The following is a 24,830-nucleotide window of genomic DNA, read 5'->3' on the forward strand; positions in this document are numbered from 1 at the left end:
TCTAGAAGGTCTAACCTAAGGATCGTAGGGGTTCCGGAAGGAACAGAGGGCTCCGATCCCGTTCAGTGGGTTGATTCTTTTATTCACCAGACAGTCCTACCTGAATTCGAGGGAGATCTGACAATAACGAGAGCCCATCGGGTCCCGGCTCAGCGCTTCCCTAATTCTCCATTTCCAAGAACTATTCTTTTGAATTTTGCTGATTACAGGATCAAGGAGAAGATCCTATCAAAAGCTTTCCAACATCGTCAATTTGCAGTATCAGAAACTGTAAAATGCAGGATCTTCTCTGACATGACTGCAGCAGCGGCAAAAAGAAGAAAAGAATTTGTGAAAATCTTACACTTATTCAAGGCAAATGGTGCTCAAGCCTCAATCGCTCAGCAGTCAAAATTGAAGGTCCTGGTTAAAGGAAAATTCTATCTGTTTACGGACATAGATGAAGCTCACTCTTTTCTGGAAGAGATTTCTTCAGGAACTAGGTCGGAAAAGGGGAAAATTTAACTCGGCCTAATTTTGCTTATATATATATATTTTTTTTTCTTCTTTCTTTTCCCACTTGCATGAATAATGTATAATATCTGCATGGGGTGGAAACGGATCCCTGGGTTACTAAGGGTGTAACAAAAGGACACCCAGTTCAGAAGGAGTGGGAGGAATGTGGCCAGCGTGGAAGGGAGGGGGTCTTCCACATTCCTGGGGAGGGTGGGGGAGGGAGGGGGTAAATGCATTAAAAAAGAATATGAGCATTGGTTACTTCTCTAATCTTAGTTTTGCTAATAGGTACGCAGCTGTGATAAAATATTCTTTCAGATGAAAAGTAACACTTGTAATATCCTGTCAATCAATGCTAATGGAATGTTAAACAAACAGAAGTATGGGGCATTGCTGAAATGGATTATTTTTATTAGACCTCAGGTGGTCTTCTTTCAGGAGACTCATTTGAAGTCTAATAGTCCGAAGTTGTTTATTCCTAGTTACTTTTCTAAAGTATTTTTCTCATCAGCAGGGGTGGCCCAGAGAGGGGTTGCTATTTACTTCTCAAGGGATCTTGCCTGGGAAATTCTCCAGGTCCATAGAGACATTAAGGGCAGGTGGATCTGGGTGACTGCCAAACTGCAAAATAAAATTATAAATTTTGTCAACTATTATGGCCCCATCCACGACGATATTACCGGTCTGTCAGAAATTTATGAATCTTTGAGGGGCGTTCCAGGACAGATAATTCTAGGAGGAGATTTTAATTTTATCCAAGACCTGTCAAGAGATACTTCTAACAAGAAAAAGAAACAGCTAAAACCCAAAACAAAATGTTTTTTTGAAGCACTCTTACGTGAATATCAATTAAGAGATCCGTGGCGTTATAGAAATCCTGAAATTGAATCTTTCACATGCTATTCCAACCGGTTCCGCACTGCATCCAGAATAGATTTTTTTTTAATATCTAGATCTTTTTTGATTTTAAGAGCTGTAATTGGATGCAATCCATTTTCAGACCACGCTAGAATTGAATTAGAATTAGAATTGAGAGGAGTAGATGAGACGTGCCCCAGGTGGCAGCTGGACCGCACCCTCTTACAGAACCAGGACTGGGTTTCACAATTCAGAGATTGGATTATACAATACTTTGTAATAAATGACAATACAGCTGAACCCTTTTCTGTTTGGGGCGGATTCAAAGCTTCAGCACGCGCCCAGATTATTGCATATACTAGCGCTAAGGCAAATGAAAGAAAGTTAAAAATAGCTATGCTTCAAGCAGATGTAGAGAGGGAATATGCATTGCAGCTTCAACATCATTCAAGCAAGCTAGAGCAGGCTAAAACTCTTCTTCGGGATTATTTTGTCGTGGAAGAGATTAACAGCTCGAAAGCCTTTCAACAAAAGGTCTATGAAGACAGCCAGTTGGTAGGGAAACTATTAGCTAACTCTACCAGAAAAAAGCAGGAGTCCTCACTGATAGGGAAAATTCGCGATCCCCAGAGTGGGCTGGAGGAGGAGGATAGAGACAAGATCTCAAACATCTTCCTGGATCATTTTGAGAAAATCTACTCTACGGAATACCAGGTAGAGGATACAATGATTCAGGACTATTTTGCAGATATACAAATCCCCAAAATCTCCGAAAGTCGGATTAATCAAATTAGTCTGGAAATAAATACCACTGAAATTCAAAACTGCATAAAGGCAACCTCAGGGGGAAAAGCTTCCGGTCAGGACGGATTTCCAATAGAATTTTATAAAGTTTTTTTTGGAGAATTGGCAACTCCCTTAAAAAAGTTATATAATTATATTAGGCTAGGCGGGTACGTCCCCGCCGAGTTTAAGGAATCTACAATTATATGCTTTCTTAAAAAAGATAAAAATGAGTATGATGTTAATTCATACAGACCGATTAGTCTTCTAAATTCGGATTACAAAATCCTTATGAAGATATGGGCTGAGAGATTTGTCTTTGCTGCTCAGGAGGTCATTCATCAGGACCAGTCTGGGTTTATTGCAGGTCGCTATATGTCAGCAAACACCGAGTTCCTAATACAAGCATTAGACTACTTTAATATTAATTCGACCCCAGCCTGTATATTGATGATGGACGCGGAAAAAGCGTTTGACTTAGTGAATTGGGCTGCATTATTCTACTCTCTCGGTCAATTTGGTTTTCCAGCCTCAATTATTAAGATGCTTTATAACATCTATAAGGGAGCATCGGCCCAAGTAATAATCAATATGAAACAGGCTGGTAAGATCAAGGTAAACAGGGGCACAAGGCAGGGCTGCCCGTTGTCCCCGTTGCTTTTTACTTTTTTTATCGAACCTTTAGTGATTAGGATTAGGGACAACGTGGCTATTCAGCCCCCTTTAGTTGGCATGTCCAAATTAAAGTTGTTTGCTGACGATATTATTTTATATCTATCACCCATAAAAGAAAATATTGAAAATTTGATGAGAGAGTTCAATAATTATGAAAAGATAGGGGGGTATAAAGTAAACCCCAAAAAAACAGAGGTTCTTGCACTAAATACTGATCCTCTTTTTCTCCCTGATGATCTACAGGCCCAAGCTGTAAGAGATGATCCAATTAGATATCTGGGCATATATGTCACCACCGAATATGATATGCTCTATTCTATGAATTATATCAGGACGAAGAACAAAATTCAGAGCCTTTTAGATCACTGGCTTCTTCTCCCACTATCAATTATAGGTAGGGTCTCTTTAATCAAGATGTCGGTGTTGCCTTTACTTATTTTTTTGTTCAGTAACGTGCCCATTAAAGCCATTGGAATAGTTCACCTTTTTTTGAAGTTTTGAATTCTCAGACACAGGACCTAGAGTCCATTTTCTAATTTCTTTGCTGCCACTATCCCAAATTCGATTCAAAAACTTTTCTGGGTGATCATTGATGAAAAAAGTTCCTGCATGCTAGTCGCTGAGACTATTAATGCATGAGCGTAATGGGTAGATGAAAAGCACCTAGCCTTCATCTGGTCTTTTAAATACATTTTTTAACCTTACTGCAGTAGATCAAGGATAGATATATAAAGTTTTTCAATTTTGGGTAATACTTGTTCTGCAAAGTCTGGAAAGTCCTGAGGAGGCCATAAAGAAAAGGGCCTAAAGGCATCGACCTACATTACCCAGGATCAACACCCGTTGAAAAGAACAAGCATACAATTTATATGCTGTGACAGACCTATGATATGAATATGGTTCAATGCAGTTCAATTGTATAATGTACTAATAGGTCTTACAGTACTTGGCGTTTGCACCTGGAGATGGCTAGTTTTAGAATATTACCATTATGGCCCTTTGGCCATCATTTGCGGTTACATTTTTACCTAGTTAACATTCTAGCAGACTTTTTTTATGTGTTGTAAATATGCTTACCGTACAACAATAAGTAAAAGTTTCTTGACAAGAAGAACAATTGTCCTTGTTGGTGCTTTCTTTCTTTTCGCAGACCAGCAATGCCACCATTTTGTTTCTTGAGTTCTAAGGGTGTCTAAGACACCACTGAGGTGACAAATAATAAGTCTTCCTCTGACTTGGTTTTTGGATTCATCCTGCTAGAGTCATGTTGATGTTTGTGGTTTGTTTGAGCAGCCTAGGCTCTAGAAGTTATATAGGCTCTCCTCTTTTGATTTACATGCTGGTGTGGCGGCTAATTTCCTTGTTACAGAAAAGCTACTGGTTGCCGGGTCTATATAAGCAGACAAAAAATAAGTCCTTTGTTGTGACATTTGTCAACTAATTAAACGTTCCACCAATGTACGCCTACTGCACCCCTTTTTCTTCATTTTTGTGTCTGTTAATTCATGTTTTCAATTTCTGTGGGATTGGCTACAGAAATCCTGCTGATGCTTGAACAGGTATTAAACATTTGCAGGTCTTTATCTGTACATATGCAGTAACAGCATTCCACTCTGACCATGGCCTGACCTTTGACTTGAAGGCTTACCAAGATACCATGGGCAACCAGGGTGTTTCTGTGCATTATTCCTCTCCCTGTCATGCTGAGGGAAATTCAATAGTAGAGCGGGAGAACCGTGAGTTAAATCAGTCAACAGCTAGAGTATTCGGTTCAGGTTGTAGTTGGATCCATCTACTGTATGAAGAAGAGAAAGTGTTAAAAAATCTGCCTAGAACATCTTGGTTTGGAGGTCCTTTTCAGGTCCAAATGTATGTTGCAGATCTTGATAACATTGTCATATTGCTCATCTTCCACCATCTGTGCTATCAATGAATGTTTCGCTGTCTTACATGAATTACAAGACTTCAGAGATGAGTGCTCAAATGTGAATCTTAATTGTTCTGCCACTGATGAAGTGAAGGAGTAACCAGGGACTTCTGGCTAGATTCCTAAAGTTGGGGATCTGGTATGCGAGAAGATTGCAGAAAAACGTGTGTGGCCCGAACTATAATGCACCGGTGCCTATACTTGCTGTTCAAGGTACTGAAATGTGATTTTGCCACAGCTTGATGGTTGTAAACAAAAACAGCAAGTTTCCATTGATTTGATTAAACTCTGCAGTTTGGCCAGTTCTCAACAGTAGGTGGCTAGGAAATCTGGGTAGTTCCTTAGCTCCTCTTCCTACCTTGCAGTAGATCCATTTACATGCATTAAGTATTCTAATATAGGTACTCCCTGGCTGGATTCTTCTGATGCTGAACTTGCACTTGTGCCTGCTAGTAATGCCACTGCTGCTTCTGGCAGTGAAATGATATATTATCAACTGCCTTTTGAGGTACCAACCTGTTCTTCTTTGCCTAATGACGTCCTTGTTTTTGCACAGACTGCCTCTGGTTATTTTGACAACATTCATGATTTTTCTAAGGATTCTTCACATACCTCCTTGCATGGTACACATGCTTTTGTTCTTTTGGTTAAAACGGACATGTTTGATTACTCCATGGTCCTACATTTGAGGTTATCTTTCATTTTTTTTCCATTACATCTGGATTGGATTTGTTACAATGCTTTCGTGCTGTTGAATGAACACGATCTCCCAGAACGTTCTTCTCCAGAACTGGTAGCTAAAGTACTTACGCCCCATTCTTCTACACATAAAGTCCCAAAAGACTTTCCCTTATGAGCATTACTGCATTTCCTGTCCATGATGGTATTGTTTGAGATAAGATCCCCCATGACCTTTTTTGCTCCTACAGAAACTTTACAAATTCTAGATGTTTTTAAAATTGCTGTGGACGATATAACAACTCCAGGTTCAGTTTCAGTTGATTGGTATGTTGTGAGTGTTTCAAACATGTTATCCGAATTACAATCATATACAGTATTTGAAAATGAAGATTGGTATTTGAATTCTACAAACTATGGTAAAATGTTTTACTACCATCCTTATGCTCATCACTATTTACACAAAGGAAGTGCACCTCGTATTGGTTTAAACTATATACAGTGGGAAAAAGTTCCCTTCTTTGTCTGGTCATCTCCACAAAGCCCATGGTTTCATTTTATTATATGCTTACACCTTCCGAAGCAAACATTAATTTACTCTCTGTTAATTTCCAAGTTGACCGTACTGGGTTATGATTATTGGAAACGCAAAATTGATCTAAATTCAATTTGGGGTACACAGCGCCCGCAGGTCCAAGGCATTGATACTTTATTATGGGCTTGTTGGAGCCCTCAACAAATTATATTTTTTTTAACAAAACAGTACAACAGACTGTGTGTCGATACGCTATGATAAGAATTTAAATACACCTTACATTCCCTCTGTTGCAAATGGCAACAGTACATTAATATCGCAGCTTAAAGAAATGGTGCAAAATAGTACATACACCACCTCACTTTATGGTTCGAATGGACGGTTGGTGTGGCCTCTTGACATTAGTGGCTGCAATTCTTGTTTTTTAAACTCTTCTAAAGGTTTTTAAGTTAGCAGACCAGACCCTTGGTATGTCCTGTCGCAACACTCAGGTGTAGCTAATACCTATAGTGTAAGCAAGGCTAGAACATTCTACCTTGTCGACTGTCAAGCAACACTTATCTCTTCTTTCTGATAACATGGATTTGTAAGATTTTTGTATTAGGTCCTAGCTCACCCTACTCTAAACTTTTCATATTTACAACTTATAATGTGATTTGGAAGATTACCCAACAAGAAGCTATTGAAAGGTTGCAACAAATTGATGAGGAACATTTAGAAAAAGCATTAGCTGTTAATAATGGCATGCCTACATTGTCTACTTGTATTTATTCATTGAATAATAATGTAATCTGCATTCGATATTGTACAAAATGATATCTACCCTTTTACATGGTTAGTCAATTAAGATCGATTTTGCAGTTGAGGTGAACATTGCAGGTTTTAAAATCAAACATAGTGCCATGTAAATATTTGAATGCAACAGAATTGGTTTTGCCTTATAACTTGTCTTGTATTCAAAGGGTCAGATTCAACCTACATGATGCTTATTATAGAACAGCTAGAAAAATTGCCCTTTACTGTAGCTGAGACGCCTTTATATGCACGGGTAATCCGTGGTTCAATTTATTTAACTATTTCTACATTTCATTTCACGTTTTGTCTGAAATACTTTCGAATAGGCAGATATGAATACATGGCATGGGTGCAAATATTTTGCATGAAACATGGTTTCTTCCCTTTTGATTACAAATGTGTGAGTGAGACAGAGGTTTTTCTTAGTGGGAATGACAGCAGAATTTCCTTGGGTCATTCATTACTTAAATGTTGTGTGTGTGTGTGTGGGGGCAGTGGGAAACTCCAAACTGAACTCATGCATCTCCATTTACCAGGAGTCTTGAAGTTCTGGAGAGTTTATAGGGAGTGAATATATATATATATATATATATATATATATATATATATATATATATATATATATATATATGTGTGTGTGTGTATATATATATATATATATATATATATATATATATCCAACACACCCTTCTTTACTGGAAAGAAAGCTGAGGCCACACGGGGAACATCGAGGAAGCTGCTTTATTAGAAGAGTTGTGGCGAATGCATTTCGGCATGTGAATGCCTTCCTCAGCGCCCAAGCAGTCGAAGTTTGGTCCTTAGCGCCACTGTGAGTCCCAGCATAATGTCGGTGATCCGAACACAAGCTCCGCCCCCCGCAAGGTTGCTGACACACCTGATGCGAGTCCGTGATCTTCCCTGGACTGCAGGACCCAGAATGCACAGTAAGGCTGCCAGGTAAGGTGTGGGTGGGGGAAATTCTGCCAAAGTGGTAGCGCTCAATGCAGGACACAGCGCAAAGTTCCAAAAAAATCTTCCTGTCAGACAATCCAGTGAAAAGCACCCCCTCGGGTCCCCAACTGCTCCAGCCTTGTTAATGGGGAATCGTGTTTAGTGGTGGTAGCCAGGCAATGCTCGCCGCCCAGCTTGAGGTGAAATGCCTCCAAACCACCTACTTATATTCCCAAAACCAGGCGAGCCCAGACTGACCGATCCCTCGGTGAACAAACCTGCCAACTGCAGGAAGCCAGTAAAGTCCGGGCCGCTTAAAGGAGCAGGAGCCTCAGAAACACGCCTCTGGCGGGCGTGATAAATGTCCAACACACCCTTCTTTACTGGAAAGAAAGCTGAGGCCACACGGGGAACATCGAGGAAGCTGCTTTATTACAAGAGTTGTGGCGAATGCATTTCGGCATGTGAATGCCTTCCTCAGCGCCCAAGCAGTCGAAGTTTGGTCCTTAGCGCCACTGTGAGTCCCAGCATAATGTCGGTGATCCGAACACAAGCTCCGCCCCCAGCAAGGTATATATATAAAACACACGCAGAGATGGCGTGCTTCTGCCTCTTAGAACGGCGGGCTCACGACGGGGTTCGCCAGTCCCTCAATATAAACACACTCCTGGTTTGCGTTTCCTCGTTTGTTGAAAAAGCCCAGAGTCGGAGCCCCAATGCGATGAGCGGTGCTTCAGATTTTATTCGGCTAAAAAAAACAACCCAACGCGTTTCGAGATCAGCCGATCTCTTGCTCACGGGTGGAGCTTACCAGTACCATCCTTCTTTTAAAGTTACATGTCATGTTTTAGATTTTACCACGTGATCAATAGACATAAAGAAATTAGTCTGTTATCGCAATGTTCATTACAATGTTTAAATAAAAGTTTCCTGTATACATTAGTTTCATGTTAATATCAGGATAGGAAAACATACAAACTTGAAGTTACATTTGCAATGGCAACAGTATTTACAAGGCAACATTAAACTCAAGGCATCTTTTACGATCAAAAGGTACTTATTGCAACAATGTGAAAATTTTCCAGATGCCGTCCTGTTCGGACTATTAATTCCCTGGCAACATATTGTTAGTGAGTGTTCATGCAGCCTGTGGGACACAATTTGGGGGAAGAGTTAGCAATTCACCTCCAAAACTAAAATGAGTCATATATGGTGTATAGAGTAGCTGCTGCTTGTTGGGTAAGTGAATTCTGGACCTTTTGATCGTAAAAGATGCCTTGAGTTTAATGTTGCCTTGTAAATACTGTTGCCATTGCAAATGTAACTTCGAGTTTGTATGTTTTCCTATCCTGGATATTAACATGAAAATAATGTTTACAGGAAACTTTTATTTAAACATTGTAATGAACATTGCGATAACAGACTAAGTACTTTGTCTATTGATCACGTGGTAAAATCTAAAACATGACATGTAACTTTAAAAGAAGGATGGTACTGGTAAGCTCCATCCGTGAGCAAGAGATCGGCTGATCTCGAAACGCGTTGGGTTGTTTTTTCTTGCCGAATAAAATCTGAAGCACCGTTTACCTCATTGGGGCTCCGACTCTGTTTTTTTTCAACAAACGAGGAAACGCAAACCAGGAGTGTGTGTATGTATGTATGTATGTATGTATATGTATATATATGTATATATGTATATATATATATATATATATATATATATATATATATATATATATATATATATATATATATATATATATATATATATATACGAGGCATATGAGCTGCAGATTGCACACTATGCATAGATTGCCACCTAGTGTCGGGCCCGGATGTTTGTTTTGTAGAAAAGTCTTTGCAAGTCACGGGATAGGTGACTCCTACTTTGGATGATACTGCGCATGGTCATCCCAAATCCATGTTTTTTCGGTTCCGAAGGTTTTTTCGGTCTGATGTTTTTTTCGGATTCGGTTTTGGCAGTTTTTTGGAATCTGAAGCTTTGCTTGGTTCCGACCTGGGCTTGGCCGTGTCGATGTCTTTTTCGGTGCCGGTAAGTTGGCGCCGGCACCATGCGAAGGCTGACTCGAGCCAGAGTTGCCTGAAGCCTTAATTGGCTTCTTTGCCGGGCCCGAAGGTGGGGCAGTAGAAGCGGAGTGTTGGTGTGCACCCGAGGGCGAAGGTGTAACCTGGGCCTTCTTTGGGTGTGTTCAGAAAGGGTCGGGGGTCGACAGTCTTACTTACGACCCGTTGCACTGGAGTGATGTCCTCGACATCCGAATCTTCTTTATGTTCGGAGCCGCTGTCGACGTCTTGTTGTTCTAGGACGTTGACGCCTTCCTCAAAGATGTCGTCTGGAATGGAGGTTGAAGATCGAGCCATTGTTCTTCTCACTCTTCGGTCCCGGATAGTCTTTTTGGAGCGGAAAGAGGCACAAGCTGAGCAGTCCTTTGCCTCGTGCTCTGGAGAAAGGCAGAGGTTACACACCTCGTGAAGTTCGGTGTGGGGAAACTTCGACCCACATTGAGGACACTTTTTGAAGGGCGTCCTTTCCATGAGCTGGAGTTGAGGCCTAGTTAGGCCCGAAGGCCGTCGACGACGACCGGAATCGAAGTATAAGACATTGAAGAATAGTGGCAAGTAGAGAAGCGTTCTAAACTTATTTTCTGAAAGTTGGTGAGAATTGCACGCCAAAGGAATTCGGTTTCAACACGGAGCGCTGGAAACACATCCGAGCCCGGTGGCGGAAAAAAACAATCTAGGGATGGAGCCGATGACCATGCGCAGTATCATCCAAAGGAGGAGTCACCTCTCCTGTGACTTTCAAATACTTTTCTACAAAACAAACTGCAAACATCCGGGCCCAACACTAGGTGGCAATCTATGCATAGTGTGCAACTCTGCAGCTCTACCTGCCAAGAGCAGATGCATACTGGTAAGTAGCATTTTCCATATATATATATATATCTCAGTAAACTCCTCCAAAAAAGAGTAATGACCCATGCGGAGAATTCAAAGAAGCACTTTATTGAAGAATTGTTCGTAGCGAATGCATTTTGGCGTGTCTGTCTTCATCTGCGCTCCTCTCCAACTGCTTCGTGTACTGTGGCGTAGGCAAACCTGCCTCGATGTAGATAAGAACACCTTGCTCCGCCCCCTGATGTGATTGGGCTCTCCTGTGTAGTCCTGTGAGCAAGGACTGCATGTCCCATAATGCCGCAATGTGGTGCATCACGGGGTAGGAGAAACTGTGCGGGGTGACACTAACGGAGTGGACATCACGAGCAGGCACAGAGTCAAAGCATGTTGGGAGGTGAGGCAATTCGACAGTCCAGTGCCCCCTCAAATCCCCCGCATTTACCCGCTGCAACCCATTCACCTGGAGCCTTTCACGGGGTTGGCACAGGAATCCCGGTCACCCAAAAAGGAAGTATGAGTACCTCCTAACCGCTGTGTCTTCCGGGTGTCGTGGTGGGTTCTGAACGGGATTGTAACCACAATCGAAATGTAGAAAAGCTCGACGAGCCTGTCTGAACGTCCTGACCTCTTGTGCTGCGTGGGTTCACTTGATTGCGTGCTGGCTGTCGCATGGAAATATGGCAGTAAACTCCTCAAATATATATATATATATATATATATATATATATATATATATATATATATATATATATATATATATATATATATATATATATTGCAGCAACAAAATCCTTTGGTTCCAATCGCATAGGTGGAAGAAGACAACAGGTTAGATAAAGAGAAATTAAAACTTCAAGAGGAGTGCGGTGTCTTTGTAAGAAGGATTTTGTTGCTACAAGATATTGCGAGGCTGTCCTGACCTCGCCACCGGCACCAGCTTTTAGTGCTCCCCCCACAAAGGACGTTTTGCTCAAAAAAAAAAAAAAAAAATATATATATATATATATATATATATATATATATATATATATATATATATATATATATATATATTTTTGAGCAAAACGTCCTTTGTGGGGGGAGCACTAAAAGCTGGTGCCGGTGGCGAGGTCAGGACAGCCTCGCAATATCTTGTAGCAACAAAATCCTTCTTACAAAGACACCGCACTCCTCTTGAAGTTTTAATTTCTCTTTATCTAACCTGTTGTCTTCTTCCACCTATGCGATTGGAACCAAAGGATTTTGTTGCTGCAATATATATATATATATATATATATATACAAAAGCCTTTCCGGCATAGAGCGTCGCACAAAATATGCAAAAAAGGAGAGAACTCTGGATAGTTATCAAGTTTAGGTGGAAAGCAGCTCCTGTTAGAGCACTCAACACCAGCGACACTCTAGATCTGCTCACCTCAAATTTCTGTTTTTCTATCAAAGTCTTTAAGCATATCTGCCTTCCACCTAAACTTAAGAACTACCCAGGGTTCTCTCTCTCCTTCTTTTTTGTGTGTATATATATATATATCTCCACATAATGCATGCCTTACAGGGTACCAAAAGGCCTTAAATTAAGGTGTTGATCTATGGTCTTACTGCCCTTGGATACATGAGCTACTCTAATCACAACTGCTGGACTACAGAAGGCCGCATTATCAAGAAAGCTTTAAGTGTCACAGAGGCATAGATGATTTCTACCATTTACCACATAACTTTGCTGTGCATCAAAGAGAATTCTGCTATCGTCATTCCATCTCTAAAGAAATCGGAGATTGTATGCCTTTACCTCTTTTAGTTTTATTCTTTGTTTAGTTCACTTCTGATTTTTTGCATTTTAAAAAGGTGTGGGGTGAGTCGCAAAGAGTTGATAATCCATGGACTTCTGCATATTTTGTTTGTTTACTAGCAAAATTGGATCCAGAGCCTTAAATCCTGTGAGACTAATGCATGTTAACAAATAAATTCCATTGGAAGTAGGAGTATTTTTCCCTTTTTCAGTGCAGGATTTTGTGGCTATTTGAAGGACTCCAGTATCCAAGCCGTCTGATTGACGGGCAGCACCTGAAACGTTTTGTTGCTATGGCGATTACTGGATGCCAGGCACTGAAGCTTAATTAGTAGAGCGAAATAGTAGAGGGAGTACATGATGTAGAGGAGCAGGTCCTAACCCTGAGACAGAGTTTGAGGTGATCCCAGAGTGGATGATTCTGACCCACAAACATGCAAACAAAGCATCCATTGTTCTTGAAAAGTTCACAGATTAAAATTTGAATCTGCAAGTTCACTGTTAGATGCTTGATTATTTTTTTTCAAACTTAAAAAATGTGAATACTTAAATAGCATTTATCTGTACATATGCAGTAACAGCATTCCACTCTGACTTTTGGTGTCGTTTGATGAATCTGAATACAACTTCCCCCAAATAGCTAAACTGGTTTAGGTTTGTGCAAGTTGTGTGCATATCTGTCAGGGGGGCGTAGGGTGAAAGTTTGGGAGAAATAAGCATGTTTCCTATGTGAACTTGCATAGGAAGTTTTTCTGTCTGCCACAGAAAATAACGCTGAATTGAAATTACTTTGAAATGGTGGAATAATTTAGGTAACCTACAGTTTGATAAATGTTGAAACGGACGAGAGACAATCAAGTTTTGCTTTCATTTCTGTTACGGGATATTGGGAGGGGTTAGCACAGAGGAAGCAATGTATGAGCTAACGGTGGGCGTCGTGGGCGAGAAACTACGCCCACCTACGCACTTCGCGTAGCCCCACTACGCGCCGCCTGCCCCGCTCCCCTACACACATAATTTTAGCTCAAAAGTGTTCTAAAATAAAATAAAAAGCACTTACCTTGTCCGCCGCGTCCCGGGGCTCCCTCTTCTAATCGCGCCGCCGTGCTCGCCTTCTTGGATACCAATGTGCATGCGCGGCCGCCCGCGCATGCTCATTTCTCACGAGAAATGCGCATGCGCGAGTGGGCCGTCCTTCGCCCAGGGTTAGTATGAGCTGAAACCCTCTAGTATGGAGGTTAAAGAGTGCAGCAGCCACGGTGGTCTGTACCTCCAGTTTTTTGTCAAAAGAAAAGAGAAATATGGTAACATCTGCCCTTTAGCGTAGTGGTAAAAGTCATGATTTTCTGTCGACATGGACAGTGTACTAATTAGTTATGGCCTAGTTAAACTGCATGCCTTTGATAGTCCAAATCATTTAGTGCCAGATGTATGACCCTTTCATTTAGCTCCTCGCAATTTGCGAATCATTGCGAGTTGCATGAAATGAAATGTACAACAGTGTTGTTACACTGTTTTGCAATTCCCAGTGGGGTCACACATTGCGATCCCATTGGGAATGCCAGCCCTCCTAGGGATGGTGGCCTGCTGGGCTCAGCAGACCAGCATGGCTGGGACTGCTTTTTAATGAAGCAGCTTTTTTTTTTAAATGCAGCCTGTTCTCCTTAAAGGAAAACTGGATGCATTTAAAAAAATTCAAACAATTTAAAGGAACGTTTTTGTTTCATTTTTTAAGGGCAGGCAGTGGTCCCTGGGAAAAAAATATATTTTCCTCTGCTTTTGCAAAGGGAAGGGGACCCCTTCTCTTTTGCGACCCCATTTCCACCCTCTTACTGAGGGTGGTAATTTGCTAGTGTTTTGTGACCGCAATTGCGGTTTCAAAACGTTTGTTTGTACATGGGGTTGCGCTCGCTATTAGGAAGGGAACGCCCCTGACTAATAGCGACTCGCAATTTCAAAATAGCGAGTCACAAATAAATTACAACTCGCTATTTTGGAATGGTAGATCCCTTTTTGGTTTTTGCATGCGAAAACGGGTTTGCAAACCCGTTTGCGCATGCAAAAAAGTCGTACATCTGGCCCCAAGGCATTATTGTCATGTTATTGTATACTCCAAAAATGCACATCATTTCTGTATTTTCTTAAAATCTACTGTTGTAAAAAGGGTGTTTATTTAGTTGAACAAAATTAACATGTGCAGAGATTCTCAGTTGACTAACCAAAGTAACTGTATGTGTCGATCATCCCACGATAATGTACAAAAATGCTTTAAGGAGAATACCTTTTGAACAGCTTTGAAACGTATTAAGGCTCTTTTCACCTTGTTTTAGAATCGCTCAAAATGTATTATTCCAACACGATAATCCTGGATTTTTACTTCTCTTTGCAATATTGTTTGCAAAAGCTGACCGCACAAGGTATCCATCTCCAATTGTACTTTTATTTTGCAGTGTGTGCTGTATTTGTGGGCCTTGAAAATCCTTTATCCAAAAACATTGTTTTTACTTCGTGGGAATCATGAATGTAGACATTTAACGGAGTATTTCACATTCAAGCAAGAATGTAAGTATTTTCATTTTGCATTTATTTGTATAGCTTTTCTGGGTATATGCGATTGTTTCAAAACTTTTAAAGCAAACTGTGACGCATTTAATTCTCATGCATATGTATGTAAAGGGATTATGGTTTATGCTCGAGCAACGGGGTCCTATGCCTGCTTTCGTGAGTGGTATTTGAAAGTAGGGCTTTAGGGAATGCCATATGTTGATCTCTTTCATTTGTTGTTGTTGAATTCTCTATCTTGGATGCGAGTCTGTTAGAAATGGGAAGAGTGAGGGCCTGAAGAACATGAATATAAGAAAGTTTTAGGATTTGCCAAGTGCTCTAGACTTGGCAACCTAACATTTCTTGAGGGTAATTTGCATGCTTGGGTTTCGAAACCGTTTGGGCAGCTGAGAATGAAGGAAACTGAATACCTTGACGTTTAAGGATCGTGTTGGTGTTTTGAGGTTATCGCTACAGATGGAGAAAACATGCACTACTGGATGAGGTATTCATTTGCGAATAACTCTTCAGTCAGCAGATTGATTTCCACTTGTCCTCAATAACCATAGAGGGGTTGGACCATTACCGCTAGAAGAACACAGTGCTTTCATTTAGATTGTCGTCCTGGCTATGAATAGTAGCACAAATGGGAATAGATGATTTACTTTCCTCCACAGTATTAAACTGTTTTAATATCTTTCCTCTCACTAAACGTCAATGTGTTTTTGGGCTTCAAGTTTAGATGCGACCTGTGAAAAAACTGTATTTGGTGTTGGCAAAAGCATGAACTGCTTAAACAGTAGGCAGACTTAATAATTCGATCTTGTTTTGGGGTATTGTTTTGCACATTTCGTGCTGTTGACTTGACTCTACAATGTAGTGTTGGTCAAACACAGTAAGAAGTGCCCCCTCATTGTCTTCGCTTTAGCCAGTCCATGCTCATTTTCATTTAGAACCATCTTAATCCATTCAAATATGGCCCGACCTTTATGTAGTGGCAAGGTCCGCAATTACTGGAGGTATGCTTTAATTTCTGATCTCACAAAAGGTAACCGCATGGTATATTGCGAAAAACGCAACCAAAAGTGGAGATAAGGGAAGAACCACTCATGTGTTAAGACGAGAACCCTCACTCACCCTAGAGTGACATGCTTCATCATTGGGTCCCCTCTTCACACTGGGACCGCAAGCTACCCAGTGCGGGCTACAATACCCCCGTAGGAGAGGGGCTCGAGGTGTTTTGTGTCATCCAGTCTAGGGCTATGAGTGAGGGGCAGAGTGCAAAACAAAACGTAAATAAGTGTGAGTTTAAAACTGTCTCCTGGTGGTGAGATTAATCTTTATTAATACCCCCAGTGGAAAGGTTAAAATAAGCTAAGTGCAAATAAGGTTATGGATATTTCCCTATTGGAATCCGGTCAACATGTTTCTGCCTCTATAGACCAAAAGGTTCTTCACATTCTTCAGGACCATTCTCTGTCACTCTGCTCTACTTGTGCGAAAAAAATAAATGGATACCATACTTTTACTGGTATGGGGATTGTCTGTGATACCAGCTTCTAGTCCGGTCCACTTGATGCTGAAAGGATATAGAAAACACAAGTCATCATACTAGTTACCAATGTTTTCAAACCACCAGTGTCCCTCACCAACACTGCAAACACGTGTAAATACATAATATCTTTGTGGCTAGCCTCACCAATTCGAGACTATTAGTCATACTGCACCTTCATAAGTCCCTTCATAGCAGGTATCAGGACTCTAAACGTGTATAAAATCACAAAAACAATTGTAAGAAGTCACCACTCTTCTCTTGTCATCTCCATCTCACAATTCATGTTCATATGCTAAGTTCTTAAAGATGTGAGCAAATCAATTGGGTATCTAGCTCCTATATAAGGGTAACAGAAATGTGGTGATTGTTTGCATTGATACTCTACTCTTGTGCCCATTATTAAGTTGATCGTGTTTATATCAATGACATGACATGCTCTGCGGACTCATTTTAAGTGTAAAGTCAGGGCTTCACTGTGACTTCCATACATCACTACGTACACCTGTATCTTATACGTATTATCCTATCAGGAAGGGAAGCACACGTAATCTCAAAGCACCTCAGTGGTGTGCGCGCTAGGGAGATCAAATGCATGCCACCACTTTAATTTCCACCCTTTACCTACCAATGCTGAGTTCGTCACCTTGGTTGAGAGAAACTTGCACCTTGATACTGATCAGTCACATAAAACCTAAAAGAGTTTACCCAAAATGCCCACAGGGCTGGGGTATAGTAGAATCAATTACCCAAAACACCCCGATATGCAACTAGAATATATATATATATATATATATATATATATATATATATCACTTTCGAAAACGTCATGACAATGTCTTATTCTACATTTATCAAATTACACAACGTGAAAAGCAAAAGAGGGGAGAGAAACCAGAACGAAACTTGTATGAGTGGTGAATAACGTTTTGTTTATATCTATACATTTTAACATGGTCACTGCCGCGCACATTCTGCCGCAGGCGTTCTACGCAGTGGGCAGGGCTGCGTCGGCCATTGGTCGTGCGCAGCACCCAGAAGGTAGTGCTTGCGTCGGTCAATGGCCGACGCGAGGACGAAATTTTATTTATTTATTTAAGAAATTTATTGAGCGCACAACTACCTGTGGGTGTCTCGGCGCTGTGGATCCGCTAACAGCAAAGCATAATTATTGATTGAAGATCCATGTTTTTATTTGCTTCCGAAATGTTAATAAAGATGTGCAGGTCTTAATTTGGGATGGAAGGCTGTTATAGAGTTTGATGGTCGTGACTATGAATGACCAGTCACCCCATGAGACTTTTTTGTTCTTGGGACCTTCAAGAGGCTTGCTGTAGAGGAGCGAAGAGATCGTGCCGGAATATAGGGACATAACGATTGTTTTAAAAATGCAGGTCCAGATGCATGAATTGCCTTAAAGGCAATACATAAAGCTTTAAATTTTGTTCTGTTTCTTACCGATAACAGTGAAGCTGTCTGATGGTGTTAGAAATCGGTTTGAATTTGGGAGTCCCTGTGATCAATCTGGCGGCCGTGTTCTGCACCATCTGTAACTTATTCACGACTCTTTCTTGAGCATTGATAAAGAGCCCGTTGCAATAATCGATAAGAGACATAACCAGTGTGCTGACTAACGTCTTGGCTGCATCGATGGGAAGATATGGGAGAAGTTTCTTGATAATTCTTATAGTAAAAAATGAAGACGAAACCACCGCATTTGAATGATGCATGATTGACAGTTTACTGCCGAAGATGACCCCCAGATTTCTTACTTTGGCAATTGGGGAAGAAGGAGATCCAAGATCTGCTGGCCACCATGTGGGGGATCAGGCCGGAGAGAGATTACCGAAAATCATCACCTCCGTTTTATTGGAGTTTAATTTAAGGCAATTTCCGTCATCCAAGCACATATTGCAAGCATTCCCAAGTGGAAATTGTGGGCCATTTTCTCTCCGTTGTTGTTGAAATGGGTTAAATGTTATAATAACCTGTATTTGTAAAGCACGAACAATTACCCCTAAGGGTGTCAAGGCGCTGGGGGCCGTTGGAAAGATTAAGTGAGCAATTGCCCAGATTCCCATGGTGCCGGGCTAACCTGCCGCCGGCGCCAGCGATTGAACTGTGAAAACCCATGTTCCGGAGTCAGCCGCCCTGGCCGCTGCGCCACACCTCTTCCTTATAGTAATCTAAACGCAGATAGGTAAAAACTAGGATCATAGAAGACCGTATATCCACCATAAATTAAATTCATCAAGAACAAAAGACCAGTGAAAATATCAGTGTGGGGCTTAGTCAGGCGTCCTTATACACAAGCTGATGCTGTACAGTAGGATTTCAAAGATTGGCTCATGTAACCAGACCCAGTCAAATCTGGAGATGCTCGTGAATAAATACACAAGAGGTGAACATATGAGAAAGTACCTACATTTTTTTGTAATTGATCAGTTGAGAATAATGCCTGTTTACTTGTTCTCTCATCAATTCCATATAGCCATCATTGGCTACATGTCATGTTTATTATTGTAAATACCCTGTCGGCTCATACAGATGAATTGAACTCTCCAGTCAAGTTGATTTCTCAAGTTAAACAGCAAAAAATGTCATTCTAAGTGGCCTTTGCAGCAGATTATTTGTCAAGGAATTCTTCATGGAGATTTCTGCCACATGAGGATCTCCGCCTCACATTTGTCTTTTTAATGTGCTAATTGTTTGAGTCCAGATGTGTTTGCAAAAATATTCTTTAGTAGCTTTTACATTGTCTTGTCAGATCACTGATCCTCCGGTCTTGAGTTGTGCTGTATTTTCTAAAGAGTGTTTTATCCAACTTGTATGAGAGATTATTCCATGAAATTAAGTTGCTTTTCCTTTTTGCCTCAAAATACACTTGGTCACTCCCCAGTGTGAGTAGTAAGGGAGCAGTGAGTGCTCTTTTCACTTGTGCTGAGGTGGTGAGAATTTATCAATTTCTGGTCTCAAGTTTCAGACGTTGAGCCAACTAGATCCTCAGTTTATGGTGTCCACGTTTTATAAAACAAAAACAGCATTGTGCTGTTCAGTTGCTTGAGAATTTCATCTTCAGTAAGGAAAGCTATTTGTTCTAATATTTTGCTTTAACTAGAAAGACTGCTATTGGCTACTACCTTGACAGAGTGGTAGATACTTAACATCCATTTTGCAGTAGACATTTCTCATCTAACCCTCATTTGATGTCGGAAACTAGAGCTAGGAAGGATCCGACATCCTAAACTTCCCCTTAAATAGTTCCATTGCTGAAATGTGGAGAAACGCGTCGCTTAATAGAAAGTGGGGGGGAGGGGTGAGCAGAATGTGGCTGTATTTTACAGCCCCTCATAATGAGATTGACACCTAAAAATACATACCTAGTTTCCATTTTGTTGTAGGCTTCACAAATACTGGTTCCTAGGTCGATCAAGGACATCTTTTTTCATGAGATTAGAGAGGATGCACTGCCTAAGCCTTGGCACATGCAATGTTTCTTGGTGGGGACTAGTGTGGTGCTAGGAGAATTTAGTGTTCAGCTTGTATGCCTACTTTTTAGGTCGAGGACTCGTCGCACTGCTGTAAGCAGTGAGGGCGGAGCTCCGAAGATTTAATGATTTTTAGTAAGGGAGCTTGAACCCGCCCCTCTTCTCCATTGGCTGGCTTCCTAAACGGAAGTCAGTCATTGAAGGAGAGGGGCGTCACTCGATCCAAGCCTCGTCTTTTTCGGATTAGAGGGTGTTTTTTTAACCTTCTTTTTATTTACTTTCTCTCCTCTTCCCATTGGCTGGAATTTTACCTTCCAGCCAATGGGAAGAGGAGAGAAAGTAAACCACGCCCCGAATCGGAAAAAGACACTTTCTCTGAGGCATTTCTGCCTCGCCTCGGAGAAAGATGGTGGTGTGCATGGCGTCCCCCGAGTCGGTAAGTTTTCTTCCCTAGCTGCGCTCGTCTTTTTCTTGCCTTTTTCTCTAGTATATCACCCTGGACATGGACACTCCTTTTCTGCCTACTTCTTCCCTTTTCCTCAGTTTCTCTTTCCTGTCGTTTGCTCTCTTCCTGTTCTTTTCTTCCCCTCGTCTCCTTCGCCCTGTGTCTCTTCTCTTGCCCCTGCACCTCTCATTACGTTTCTTTTTCCGGGTGTTCGCTCTCTTCCTCTTCCTGTTCTTTTCTTCCCCTCGTCTCCTTCGCCCTGCGTCTCTTCTCTTGCCCCTGCACCTCCCATTATTCCCGCCTCCCCCCTTCCCTCGCGAGAAATGATTTTTTCACAATCCTGAACTTCGGAAGCCGTTGGCATCCCGGGAACTTTGTCCGCGCCCCTTCTCACCCCTGGGCTCCAGCAGCATCTCCGTGAGAGTAAGTGTGGGAGACTTGTCCTCAGACAGCCGTCACTTGAGCCCGGCGAACACACCCCACCCACCCCAGAGCTGCTCTTTCTCGGGGACAGCGGCGGTGTTGACAGTCTGGCCCGGGCTGGTCATTGGAAGCAGCCGCTCGGGGCAGTCCGGCGAGTATTAATGACAGCCAGACGGAGAATGAGAACGAGGGATCCAGTACCCTGGGTCTTGGAAGTGACCATTCTGTTCAGATATAGGGGCGCCCTGAGTTTAGGGCAAGTGTTCCATTGTGAAATTAATAAACCAAGGCCCACCGGCCTGAGTTGCAGTCAATAAGGGAACCAGTGTCCTGTCCTGGCGTCGACTCAACCATCCTGTGATTCCTTGGCCAAATGTTTAATCTCCCGTTGCCTAAAATTATATCAGTAAAATCTGAATTTGAGTAACGTAATTTGGTGCTGGTAAAAAGCCTTTGGGCCAAGTTTGCGCTATATATAACAACAACAAATGCATACACTGCTTGTTAGCGCGTATTTCCCACCGCTTCACAGCGCTGTAAAAAAATAAGAAGCACCATTATTTATTACACAAGAACTCTTTTATTGTCCTCTGAAGGTTGAAAGAGCGAGTCACTTTTACAAGATTTTGAAGCTGTGTCCTTCCTGCACGTTACATGCATTTTTCCGCATCCAGTGCTCAACTCAGCTGCCTTATCATGATTGTACACCTTTCATGCCGGTGTTGATGGCGGTGTCTCACCTTATTCACGAGGAGAGTTGCCACCCCTTCCCTTACACCTTCCCTAGGGTTGCTTGTGACGTGCATCCCTAGGTTGGAGTAGACAAGTAACCAAGGAATGCAACCTTGTCAGTGAGCACATCCAGCATGGCGGAGGCTTCACGTCATGAGGCGGCTGACACGTAGGCCAATTACTTTCACTCATGGTGGATATCGTGTTCACCCAATGCATGTTTTGGGTGGGTGGTCCCTGAACCACCAGGCTTGGCAGCAGTGTTCCTAATGCGCGGGATGGGTGGGTAAAATGGAGGACGGGGTGTGTGTGGGGGGGAGGGTGGGGTGAGAACAAGGCAGGCAGTAGAAAGGGTTGTGGCTGTACATCCTAATCTTGCATGCGTGCAGTGTGCACTCTATTCTCCTGCGTATTGTGATCAAGTTTGTCTTGTGCATGCATCTTCCTGTCGTGTATTAGGTGCATGGAAAAGTAAGTCTGTTGCTATCGTTCTAGCATGCTCAGTAGTATGCCTCAATATCTGGGAGGCTTTCCCCCTGTCTGTGCTTGCTCCCCTGCCCCCTGGCTGTGCTTGCTCCCCTGCCCCCTGGCTGTGCTTGCTCCCCTGCCCCCTGGCTGTGCTTGCTCCCGTGTCCCCTGGCTGTGCTTGCTCCCCTGCCCCCTGGCTGTGCTTGCTCCCCTGCCCCCTGGCTGTGCTTGCTCTCCTGCCCCCTGGCTGTGCTTGCTCTCCTGCCCCCTGGCTGTGCTTGCTCCCCTGCCCCCTGGCTGTGCTTGCTCCCGTGTCCCCTGGCTGTGCTTGCTCCCCTGCCCCCTGGCTGTGCTTGCTCCCCTGCCCCCTGGCTGTGCTTGCTCCCCTGCCCCCTGGCTGTGCTTGCTCCCCTGCCCCCTGGCTGTGCTTGCTCCCCTGCCCCCTGGCTGTGCTTGCTCCCCTGCCCCCTGGCTGTGCTTGCTCCCCTGGCTGTGCTTGCTCCCCTGCCTGTGCTTGCTCCCCTGCCCCCTGGCTGTGCTTGCTCCCCTGCCCCCTGGCTGTGCTTGCTCCCCTGCCCCCTGGCTGTGCTTGCTCCCCTGCCTGTGTTTGCTCCCCTGCCCCCTGGCTGTGCTTGCTCCCCTGCCTGTGTTTGCTCCCCTGCCCCCTGGCTGTGCTTGCTCCCTTGCCCCCTGGCTGTGCTTGCTCCCTTGCCCCCTGGCTGTGCTTGCTCCCTTGCCCCCTGGCTGTGCTTGCTTCCCTGCCCCCTGGCTGTGCTTGCTTCCCTGCCCCCTGGCTGTGCTTGCTTCCCTGCCCCCTGGCTGTGCTTGCTTCCCTGCCCCCTGGCTGTGCTTGCTTCCCTGCCCCCTGGCTGTGCTTGCTTCCCTGCCCCCTGGCTGTGCTTGCTTCCCTGCCCCCTGGCTGTGCTTGCTTCCATGGCTGTGCTTGCTTCCATGGCTGTGCTTGCTTCCATGGCTGTGCTTGCTTCCATGGCTGTGCTTGCTTCCATGGCTGTGCTTGCTTCCATGGCTGTGCTTGCTTCCATGGCTGAGCTTGCTTCCATGGCTGTGCTTGCTTCCCTGTCCCCTGGCTGTGCTTGCTTCCCTTCCCACTGGCTGTGCTTGCTTCCCTGCCTCTGGCTGTGCCTGCTCTCCTGTGTGTGTGGCTCTGGGTGTGACTGTGGCTCTGTGTGGGGGTAAATGCAATAGTATATGTCAAAAAGAAGGGGAGGTAGTGGATCAGGTTATGATCCAAGGGCTCAGATTGCCATTCACGGAAAATTGAGAATGGGAGGTCCAGCCACAGTCAGAGCCCCAAAAATAGCAACTGACAAACGCGACTAGGCTGTTCTTAGAGGAAGAAAGAAGGGAAAGAGAGTGGTCTCGGGAAGGGCAGGGGTAGTGCTCACTGGAGGGCTACCCTGGGTATCCAATTTGTTGGATGTAAGGGCCTCACACACCCTTTGAGTGTCATGCTTCATCATAGGCAATGCTCCTCGTTGGGCAGGCGGTGCAATGCCCAACGGGCTCACCTCAAAAGAGGGGCTCTTTGGCGGAGATCTTTTATCCAACTGCCTATGGGTGAAGTGAGGGTAAGGGGCCAGAAGGGAAGGGATAGTGTAAGTGAGTTTAAAATGTGGCACAAGGTACCGGAGATCAATTTATTCTGGTGGTCCCTGCCACAAGTAAAAACAGTGGGTAGCCTGTGATCGAAAGGAAATTAGGATTCCACGTAACGATCCAGGACTACATTGCATATTGTGAGGTCAACATGTTTCTCGCCTACGCACACTGGCTGCGATTCTTCATGACCTAATTAGTAACTACTATCTCAAACAAACATGATCTAACAAAGTATCAGTTTATGTTTACAGTTCTACTACCTGTATGGTACTGCTCTTGCCTAGGGGAGACAAAAGAAATCGTTACCATAATTCAGTGACAAAAAGTAACCCTTTTGTGACCGTGAGCACGCAGTGCTGATGTGAATAAGGTGACATACTAGTGGTGAATAGTGTCCAGTATGTGTTATCTTATATCACATATTAGAAACATATATACACAGCATACATATACATAAAAACAGCAGCAGTTTCTTCAGAGCCCCCGGTTAGCATCCTGTGGCTTGGGTAACCTATTACTCACCTAATGGTCAAGGTGTATAGGTGTCAACAGTACCCGGTAGGTCTGACATCAAGGGGGAACCATAGGGGTTTAAGGCTATAGAGGGAAACAAGCAAAAGTGCTAGTTTACAGACGAATGGTTTGCTTGTATAGTTAGAAAAGGTGCCTGCTGATGAGTAGTGAGCAGGGAAGAGGTATCTGGTGTTTAGTTAATAAAGATGTCATGAAAACATTATTTGGAGTACGATCTGTCTCGTGAGCCCAGGGACCGCTTTGTAACGGTGCGCTAAGGTTGTATATCCCAAAAGTTGTAAATACAATAGGTGACATGGCCACTGTGAGATAGTTAATACGGCAGCAGTATCAGATCAAGCCATGTGGTGTATGTATCAGCTATCCCTTGACGAGGAACACCATGCGCGTGGTTCGTTCACTGAGAGAGAAAACTCTTACTGTGAGCAATGCTCGTCGCAGAAATGCGTGTTATTTGCCCCAGACAGTTGCCGCTTGACGACCAGGTATGTGGGAGGAAAGTCTGTGGTCGCTCCCCGCCAGTAATAAAGTTAAAATTTTAAAGCGGCGTACTTGTGATCAATTACATACGAGCAGGCTGTGCTCAAGGATATTGGAGCAATGAGACCTGTCAAGAGACATAA

The 24,830-nt window shown here is 43.1% G+C and overlaps 1 protein-coding gene across 7 annotated transcripts in view; it reads left to right on the forward strand.

Annotated features, from left to right (window-relative positions):
- The window catches only part of PPP3CA (protein phosphatase 3 catalytic subunit alpha), a 707,038-nt gene that overhangs the window by 412,987 nt on the left and 269,221 nt on the right, over nt 1–24,830 (forward strand). For all 7 annotated transcript variants that reach the window (XM_086961590.1, XM_086961592.1, XM_086961587.1 and 4 more), the window contains exon 4: nt 14,852–14,963. In XM_086961590.1, coding sequence (XP_086817716.1) covers nt 14,852–14,963 — 112 coding nt within the window. The remainder of the gene's footprint in view (nt 1–14,851; nt 14,964–24,830) is intronic.

This window comes from Lissotriton vulgaris, chromosome 3_1 (assembly GCF_964263255.1).
Source record: "Lissotriton vulgaris chromosome 3_1, aLisVul1.2, whole genome shotgun sequence".
NCBI classification, from domain to species: Eukaryota; Metazoa; Chordata; class Amphibia; order Caudata; family Salamandridae; genus Lissotriton; species Lissotriton vulgaris.